Source organism: Temnothorax nylanderi, unplaced genomic scaffold, assembly GCF_030848795.1.
Source record: "Temnothorax nylanderi isolate EJ_2023f unplaced genomic scaffold, tnyl_v1.0 TNYL_tig0117_pilon, whole genome shotgun sequence".
In the NCBI taxonomy this organism is placed as follows: domain Eukaryota; kingdom Metazoa; phylum Arthropoda; class Insecta; order Hymenoptera; family Formicidae; genus Temnothorax; species Temnothorax nylanderi.
Genome location: NW_027249179.1, coordinates 69,339 through 79,780, shown reverse-complemented (window position 1 = coordinate 79,780; position 10,442 = coordinate 69,339). Strand labels below are relative to the sequence as shown.

The window sequence follows — 10,442 nt, the reverse complement described above, 5'->3', positions numbered from 1 at the left end:
AAAAATTAATTGTTTGAAAGAAATATTTTTTTAGTAATGTCAGAAAAAAAGTATAAAAGTTAATTTTATAATGCGTGCGAAAAATATCCATTAAATTATTTTTTTTCCTCGGTGTCTTTCTCTTTGAAAACATAAATTTATCTGATGCGATCTTTCAATTTCACTCCATATAATTCGCTATACGTTTATTTATTGGCATGTATATACTCTAATTATTAGTCTAATTCTTGAAGCAAAATAAATATCTGTACAGAGATTACATATTGCGCCGTATCGAGAGATCGTAGCACTCCACGCGTTAATTCAATGCCTATAATTATCAAGATATTTATTGAAAAATAATACTTTTTTGTCGACAAGCGATATAATCAATTATCAGTGTGAGCTTTATCGTTAATGTAAAAAATCATCTTTGTTCTACGAAGTAAGCATTTGCAAAAACGCAAACACATTTGATATATAATATATATATATATATATATATATATATATATATATATATATATATCAAGTAGAGGTTGCAGAATATTTTACTTTTCTTTTTTTAAACCAAGCGCCTGATTTTTTTTTGCATAAAGGTCACCTGGGGTGATTTTTACACTCCAATTAAAAGTCATTGTTATTAATTACATATTGCTTATTTTTTATTGTTCTATAATTTATTAATATTTGAGGACAATGTGTATACAGATTTACTCAACATTTTCTGAAAATAGTAAGAGGAAACAAAAAAATATTTAAAAAACAACAGAAACACGTTAAAATTACTGTAACGTGAGCTTCATTTTTTCGATACTGGAGTGTAAAATTCGCGTTAGGCGCCCGTTCCCGAGTTTCCTGTAAATAAGTTATAACTAGAGACCTACCGAACTTAAGGCATCGCTTAGATTTCCAATTTCCAAAGTGTATAGAATGTAGGTAAACCTCAACGCAGCCTAAAGGCAAGACATGTAGCCTATGGCAATTATATGCAAATCTCAGCAAGTTTTGCCTAAAACCTCAACACTGTCACCAACTAGCAGCCATCATCTCTACCAAATGAGAAGTGATGCGAGTAGAACACCCATCAATGAGTCGCGACACACAAAGCGAGAAATTTAATTTAGAGAAATAAAGCGGATATTAGAAGCTGAAATTTAAATGGTTAGGCAATTGGATTTTTCAGATTAACCGGGAATTCCGTTTGATAAGAAACAGAAATTATCTTTTCTTGATTAGTCTCTCTTAATCTGGACACTATCTCAGGTATTCCATGCAGCTTATAATAGATAATTATTTAATATAGATAATTCTTCCTTTCTCTCTATTTTTTCCTATCTTGCGGTTTTTTAATTGCTATGATAATATAAAAATCAAGTCAATATTAACATTTAATAATGTTACATATTATAATTATGTCCCATTGTGTTCTCATTAAAATTTGTTATCTCCATCACCTGAGACAGGTAAATATTGCCTCATTACATGTTTGATCGCGATCGATGACGATCTACTTGTGACAGAGAGGGAGAGAGTGAGAGAGAGGGAGGGAGGGAGAGGGAGAAAGAGAGAGATCGTTAATGACAAATAATGGCTGCGTTCCGATAGTCACTGTCAGTACTGAAAAAGTATAGTTTACGTCACGTATACTACAGATTTTCATTACTGACAACGAATATCTGAACGCAGCCAGTATAACAACTACGCAGTAATCTTAAAAAGCATATAGTCTTAAGTCGACAACGCAGCGTAAACATTGCTGGGCGTTGCCGTTGTATAATTAAACCTTCCGTGGACTTTAATTCCGTGAATTCCAATAACAATAAGTTAAAAAATATCATGTTGTGGCAATATCAGTAATAAGAATAGTACTGATCATATTCTAGATTCACGCGTGCGCGAATGTGACCGCGTGCGTGCGTGCGTGCGTACGCGTATGTGTGTGTGTGTGTGTGTGCATGTGTCAATTTTTATCTATCTCAAGTATATATCATAACGTGATATCTCTCCACGAATTTTATATGAGCCAAAGAAATTGATAAAGGAGATTTCTAAAAATCGATCGAACAAAAATTCATTCTCTGTGCCGACAATCGTCATGACTAATCGCACTCCATTATTCTTATTAACTATTTTCGTCGCTTTAAGTCTGACATTTGCGTATGATAACGCCGACACGGATAAAAATGAAAATTTGCACGATGTTTCCGCGCGGTATCGACTACCCAAGAAAATCGTTCCCATATCCTACGATCTATCGATCTACACGCACCCCACTGACGCGGATTACAATGGCCACGTACGGATTATCCTGCGAGTGCTCAAAAAAACAGATTTTATCGTGCTGCACACGGATACATTAAACGTACAAGCAAATGCATCTTTAGCGGATAGATCGGGTCAGCTGACTCGGATTTTGCGTTACATTCACGATGAAGAAACACAAATGCTTACGATTAAGCTCGAGCGCGCCCTAGACCCGGCGAAATACACGTTAGAAGTATCCTTCAAAGGACACATCGCAAATGACGTATTCGGCTTTTACGCAAGTCTGTACGAAGTTGATGGAAAACTGAGGTAATGTTCTGAGAGAGGACTGTTACGTATGACGTATTTTAGAGCTGCTACACGCTAAATAGTTCGGAATAAAATCCGAACGGGACGAGAAGTTTGCGCAAAGATATATGAAGAGCTCCATGAAACGCTCCATTAGGATTCCTTTAAAACTATAATAATTATTAGCACGATATTTATCTCGCGTTATTTATAACAATTAATTTATATGAACTTTTATAAGATAACTTTATAAATATCTTATTTATTGTGTGTATTTAATTTCCTATGTTTTAATTATAGTTTGTTGCTCAATAGAAAGTGGCAAAGCAATTATTTATAGATATTTGTTTAGAGATAAGAACAAATTTTGACATTTATTCTAATTTCTTTTACTGCCGTTCGTATTTCTTAGACGAATAGGCGTAACTCAATTTTCACCCACATACGCACGTCGCGCATTTCCTTGCATGGACGAGCCGTATTTAAAAGCGGAATTCCAATTGCATATAGGCCATCATAAGGATCAAAAGGCGACGAGTAATACTCCAGTGGAATCTGTACGAATAGAGTTAGTATATAATTTTTCGAATCTTATCAAACTAAAAATTATGCTCAGGAAAAAATTGTGTGTTAAATTTAACACGTTTTACATGTCCCAATTTAGCTACTCTAATTTTTATGTTAATTTAACAGAAGGCAAATATGTAAATAAATAACACAATATGTGAAAAATTAACACATGGACGCTATCTGGAAGCAAAGTTTATGTTAAATTTTATTAAAATAAAATGTTATTCTTTCTTTTTTTCTTGCAAATAATAGAAGACAGCAATATATTTTTATAATACATAAGAAAATGTCGATTTAACAGATGGAAACTCTCGTAGAGAGGAAAGTAACACAACTTAGGTGTTTATTTTAATTAACATATAAATGTGTTATTTTAACTCTTAGAAACGTTGAATATTAACTTAACGCAGAACAGTGAAAGTAACATAATGACAAACTGTTACATTAACACCAATGTATGTAAAAAATTTAACACAAAAATTTCTATACGGATAGAACTCAAATACATATGTATAAATACAAGTGTTATTTACTGTGTATGCAAAGATACATGAAAAATAGGAAACAAAAATCGGGCTGTCTCGCTATCGCAATAATTGCAAAAAATTATACAGAAATGGTACCTACCGCGTGACCACATTCCGCCGCACGCCGCGAATCTCCACATACTTGGTAGGATGGGCGGTGCACAATTTTGTCCCGGAACGATCGAGAATTTCGGAGGACTTCAAGATGTGGACGAGAGACTCCATGAAGTTTCGCGGATCGATGGCCTTGAATCGCGGCCAGGCGGTTTACGCGGCGCTGCAGACGTGGTTATCGGTGAAGAGCCCGCTCGTCAAGGTCGATCAATTCGCAATACCGGATTTCACTTTCAACGCGATGGAGAATTGGGGCCTCGTCACTTACAGGGAATCCGTGGTGTTGCACGAGGACGGGACCCCGACGAGAAAAGCGGTGAACGGACTGTCGACGATGGCGCACGAGTACGCGCACAGTTGGTTCGGCAATCTGGTGACACCCGAATTCTGGGACGTCGTCTGGCTGAAAGAGGGCTTCGCCACGTATTTCCAATACTTCGGCGTGTCCTTAGCGGAGCCGGATCTGAGAATGATGAATGTATTCGTAGTAGATTGCCTGCAGCCGGCCCTGCTCGCAGATTCCGACAATCATACGCGCACGTTGAACGGTCGAGAAGTTGGAAGCCGTGACAGCGTTAGGGCTACGTTGGATTTTGTCTCTTATAAAAAAGGTATATGCTACAGAACATGCGTGATCATTTATTTTCGTGTACTTGATGGCATTTACATTGAAAATATTTTCACTAATTGTAAAATTTCAAACAGAATAAAATGAGGAGAGATAGGAATTTCGCCAGATATAGTTTCTAAATCTGATTCGTATTCGATCACCTTCGATCATTCAGTTATATGTACAGTTGTGCGTCATCTGTTCCTTACGCAATCCGTTAATCATATCGCTATATACGTGTAACGATTCCACAAAATAGATAGGGCTATCTTTCGATCATGTGATAATTTATTTTCACCAATGATTATACTTATTTAAATCATACACGCAAAAAATTAATTATTGGCGGCCGGATGTAATTTTTAATATCTTTATCTTTAATATTGTACGCTGCTTTTATTTTTGCATTTTAGCAACTTCGTACGAATTAAAACTTTAATTATCCATGTTCCTCATTTTCAATTTCAATTAAAACAGCGATTACACGAAACCGCAAGAACTTACGTATGTTTATCTACATTATACTAAAAATTAAACACGCACAAAGTTAATTATGCTGTTTGAATATAAAATTGTTTTATATTTAAATATACAATTTTTCATATGAATATATTAATTTTAACACATTCCGTGCCGGACTAATTTTACGTGATTTATTCTCTACGCCGCGTAGGTTACCGGTGACTCGCGCAGTATATGTTCATTATATAGTTGTTAAATAAATTGTGTTCCATAATAATTAGAAAACTAAAGAAATTATTATTATAATGAAAAAGACAGTGCCAGACTAGAGTCAAGCTCAACAGGGTCTTCTTTCCCCGCTAATTTTTCCAAGCCCGTTCCCTTGGCAGTGGTTTCGCTAGATAGTAGATATAGGGACAGTGGGAATCTCGTTAATCCATTCATGCGCGTCATTAATTAGATGACGAGGCATTTGGCTACCTTAAGAGAGTCATAGTTACTCCCGCCGCGTGAGGCTCTTTACCTAGTGTACAAAATGCAATGCAAAATACAAAGAAAATATTTTATTAAACATTTATTTAATATTAACATTTAATATGAAAATACTTATTAATAATCAAAAAACCAAAATATTAAACGGCCTGAACGGAAAGTTCAGTTTGAAACATATTAATGAATAATATTAATGCAAATGTATAATATTATATACAAGATACAATATTTTCTTTTTATTTTATATATATTTTACTTTTTAATCTTTTATTATCTAAAAGTGTATAATAATATATAATATTTTTATATATGAGCGTTTCAGGCGCCAAATTTATAATGATCAACTGTATAAAATAAAAAAATAGAGAAAATTGATAAAGTTATAAACTGATTATACACTAAGTTTTTACTAAAATTTATAAAAAAAAATTTATAAACATAGAATTAATCATAATTTGGCTTCTGAAAGATTCATATAGCGCACAAAACATGATAAAAATAGATCGTAATATTGTCAAATTGTTATATTGTTTTCAGGTGCGTCCATAATTCGCATGATCAATCATACCATCGGAAGCACAGCATTCCAGTTAGGATTACAAAATTACTTGCGCGAGATGTAGGTGTCCGTATTACAAAAATGTTTCTAAATTTTTATCGATGATTTTTTAACGTAAACGCACAATCGTGATGCATGCAATCATTTTATTTTTTCAAAGTGATAACAACAACTCTTTTGCTTTTTGTCGTTAACATTGTTCTTATTGCAAAAATTTATTTTTATTATTAGGTCGTATCAAGCAGCCACTCCATTCGACTTGTATCGACACTTGCAGGCCGCATTAAATAGATCAGGACAATTGTACAAGCAAGTACCTATAAAAGACTTCGTAGAATCCTGGGCAAACCAGCCGGGATATCCTTTAGTGACCATTACGCGAAACTATACGACGAAGACTCTCTTCGCCTCGCAAGAACGATTTTACTTGAACCGCCGAGCGGCGCAAACAGATCTCGAAAAGTCGGGTTGGTGGATACCGTTAACTTTCGTTACCGAAAAATCGAATTCCACATTTGATCGAACTACTACGACTGTCTGGTTGAAGCCACAAGACAAAAGCACGATAATCGGTTCCGTCGAGCCAAACTCCTGGGTGATTTTCAATAATCAGCAAGTCGGATATTACAGAGTCAATTATGACGAGGATAACTGGAAAATGCTTATCCGCTACTTGAAGTCGAACAATTTCAAAAACATACACGTGATAAACAGGGCCGCGCTTCTAGATGACTCTTTTAATTTAGCTAGAGCCGGTTATGTGAATTATTCCGTTCCATTTGATCTCGCGAGATATCTCAGGCGTGAAACCGAATACGAACCGTGGGTCGCTGCGGTAAATAATTTCAATTTTCTCAATCATATTTTAGCCTGTTCACCGCGAGTACAACGGCTCTTTCAGGTAAGCGATTAATTTCTAATATAAACAACAAATTAACTCTAAAATTTAATTTATTTAAAAATTATTTAAAAAGTAGGTCATTTATATTATGTAACGAAATTAACAAATGCTCTTTGTTTTAAATGCTTATGTCTATTTCATCTTTTTTATAGTATTACAAGAAATAATAAGAATACAGTATCAAATATTAACATTAACACATAAATTTATTCTCTGTTTTCTTATTTAATTAAAATTTTAATTATTGTTGCAGTCTATTAAAGAAACTTTTTTTATCATTACAAACTATTAACTGCAAAATCTAATGATAGTTTTTTGATTTCTTGATGTTCTTTAATAATGCTTCGATGTAATTTGCAGAATTACGCAAATCGCTTACTTCGACCGATATCCGGTCTATTAAACTTTATGGAAAGTCCCGTCGATAGTTCGATAACAAAGCTGCGCCAGGAATTGATCTTATCTGCCGCATGCTCGGTCAACAATGACCGCTGCTTAAGAACATCGAAAACTCTATTTAATTTTTGGATTTTCTCTGAGAATAGGTACGGTTGGTTACCGGCGAGGTTCTGGTTCATTCAACCAATACGGTTGTATACATATATCTGCAATATTAATATTTTTAACTAAAGCTTAAATAAATCCAAATACTCAAATTAAAGCATATACAGATAATATGATTCTTGCCAACTCATCCATCGTTTCTAATATTTTATCTTCTGATAGGTATTTTCGCGTGAAGTACATTTTATCTTCGAGAAAGATAATTAATTGATTAACACACAATATATATTTTGATAGTAGTATATTTTATGTATATATGCAGCACAATACCAGCAGATTTCAAGAGTTTCATGTACTGCGTGGGCATTCGCTCAGGTGATGATAATGATTGGCACACAGTTTGGAACCGGTTTCTGCGCACTGACTTACACGCAGAACAGGAGCTCTTACTGAATGCACTCGGATGTACTAAAACTCCTCATTTAATCGACAGGTGGATTCCAAGAATCGAAACACGTAGATAAACGTTTAAGATCAGATACTGAATTTTATTGATTTTCAGATATCTCAATACGTCCGTAACATATGGATTCAAACTTCGCAAACAATACCGAATGACAATAGTTAATGCTGTTCTGAATGGCAATCCCGAAAATGTTATTTATGCCATCGACTTTATTCGCAATAATTTACGTACAATTCTTAAATCGTACGTATCATGCATTTTTATTTTCTCTAATTTGTAATTCATATTTTTTATTATATAACTTCACATCTTATTTTCTTTATTAAATAACAAACAAGTTGTCTCAAAAACAATTGTCATCTGAGAACCAAGGTAGTATTGTTTATTACATTATTTTGTTGAAACGGCAAATATTTGATTGTGTACTATTTCTATCGGAAAAGTTATCTCGGAAAATAGATTTTTGTGAAAAAATATTAAATTTGATTAAAACCTTTTATTTTAATTTTTGTTAGTTAGTAAATACCACCAAAGAGAAATATAATGGAATAGTTTATTTATTTGCAATATTAATTCTCATATTTACAAAACAAATCTTGCAATACCGTCAATATTCTACCTTTATTTTTACAGAAGAGGAATAGATTTTTTAACGAAAATGCTTACAGCTATAGGCGATAAAGTTATTACGGAAAACCAATTAAACAAGGTATTAATTCATATACGGATTATTTAATTTAATATGTCAATCATTTTTCTTATATTCTAATGATATTCAAAATGATTTACTAAAATTTATTATATTAAATCAGTAAAATGTTTATAATATTATAGCTTCGCTTATTTGTTGATGAGAACATTGAGGACCTAGGATCAGCATTAAATTCAGCAAAGAAAGCCATTGCCGTGTCTACTGCATCCCTAGCATGGATCAATAAATTTTTACCTGAAATCGAAAAATCAGTGTTATTTGGTTAGTTATTTAAAGATGTATTATAACATATACATATATATGTATATAATGTGTTATATATAATAATATATTATGTAACTAATAGAGAATATATCTCAATAAATGTACATTGTATCTGTAATCGAATCTACCTACACATACAAATAAACTAAATAAAGGGTTATTAAAAAATTATGATACTCTGCACCTCAACTTTGCTTCCCCAACTTTGAACAAAATTGACTTTATAGAATATATTATTTATGAAAAGTCTAATTAATTATTATTTTGATATCAATTTCCTGAGTGATATAAAAAATATTATTTTAGACTACAATTATATTAAGATTTATCGGACGAGTTATTCTCGTTAGATTATTTTCTTTCTTGTGTAAAAATTGATGAAATTTATATAAATAATTATATAAACATTTGATAAATCTTTCGTTTTTATTTGATCATGACAATTGATTTATTCGTTACATACATTCGTTTGAGTTTTCCGCAACATATTTTATAATTAAATCAAACTTTAGATAGAGATAATTTTTTCTGTATACACAACATACCTATATTTACAAGAAAACACACGGAAGTGAAAAACTTTTATATGTTGTTTTCTAAATGAAAATAGGGATAGATACGTATTTTTGTCTCAGGTTCTGATATTATAAAACTTCTGTAAGGTTTTATTTGACGATATAATATAGCTTTCATATTAAAGCGTAAGTAGTAATTCACATTTTACAGAATTTTGGCATCAGTTTTTTATATCAAATCTTCTATATACACATGATGAAAGACTTTATTCACTAATTAGCAGTAACATCTCCGACCTGACAAGTTCTTTTGACGATAGAACGACTGAATATGCCGTTTCAACGTCCATTTGTATACTGTAATCCTCAACGAACAAATTATTTTTTAGATGTGGCGTAGGAGGCATTATGCTTATGCTTAACTAATTAATAATTTTGTATCCGTGACGCTTGAAAAGGACCGAAACCCACGGTCGAAACGTAGCGTTTTGTCAAATAAAGTTGGCCAGTTGGGTCGAATAAAAGACACCTAAGCTGAATTTTTTCATCTACTGGCGATATAATTCTCAAATTTGCTGTTTTTATTCACTAATGTGTAAAAGCATAAAATGTCGAAACATTAGATTTTACTGACAACTATAAGTTGGCAACAGTGTTTTATATAAAATGTTTTGTACAAAGAGGAAAGAATTTATTCACTAGTGTGTAAAAGCATAAAATGTTGAAACATTAGATTTAATTGATAACAGGGGCGCGTGTACTTGGCGCCATTTTTTATCTCTTTAATCTTCTATTACGAGAAAATTTTACGCGAACAGAACATGTTGCGTGAAGAATCGAGCGTATGAATAATAGTCACGATAGCGCATGTGCAGAGAAAGCTTTGTAATTAATTCTGAAAAATGGTTTTTTTAAACATAACTTTGTTATATATAGTTGAATTCATAAAAACATAATCTTTAATTTGGTGGTTAAAAAATTTCAAAATGTCGAAAATAAATGTTTAGTGTGGTGAGGGTATTTAAAAAAATTTTAAATTTAAAAAAGTATTTATGTTATCGTTTTAAAGTATTCTTCAAACCATTCAATTTTTATTAAACACATTTTATTTGTAGTTTCGAAGATATTTTTGCCCCCAAAAAAATTTAAATTCTTTCAAAAAAGTGTTTTACTCCCTAAACATGCGATTGGGCGTATAAAGAAAATAAGTG

At 32.5% G+C, this 10,442-nt stretch overlaps 1 protein-coding gene across 1 annotated transcript; it reads left to right on the top strand.

Annotated features, from left to right (window-relative positions):
• Positions 1-968: 968 nt before the first annotated feature.
• Positions 969-8,887, top strand: LOC139776349 (aminopeptidase N). The gene is made up of 10 exons (XM_071712921.1): positions 969-2,556; positions 2,948-3,103; positions 3,720-4,357; positions 5,848-5,929; positions 6,101-6,770; positions 7,131-7,315; positions 7,597-7,767; positions 7,837-7,983; positions 8,374-8,449; positions 8,575-8,887. The coding sequence occupies exons 1-10, from the start codon at positions 2,078-2,080 to the stop codon at positions 8,716-8,718; spliced, it is 2,748 nt and encodes a 915-aa protein (XP_071569022.1). The 5' UTR covers positions 969-2,077; the 3' UTR covers positions 8,719-8,887.
• Positions 8,888-10,442: the final 1,555 nt, after the last annotated feature.

What these genes read in the sequence shown, in the direction of transcription:
- LOC139776349 (XM_071712921.1), top strand. Translation starts at nt 2,078, where the DNA reads ATGACTAATCGCACTCCATTATTCTTATTAACTATTTTCGTCGCTTTA. An exon ending in GAGTACAACGGCTCTTTCAG is followed by an intron (nt 6,771 to 7,130) that starts GTAAGCGATTAA and finishes TGTAATTTGCAG; the next exon opens with AATTACGCAAATCGCTTACT. An exon ending in TTACGTACAATTCTTAAATC is followed by an intron (nt 7,984 to 8,373) that starts GTACGTATCATG and finishes TTATTTTTACAG; the next exon opens with AAGAGGAATAGATTTTTTAA.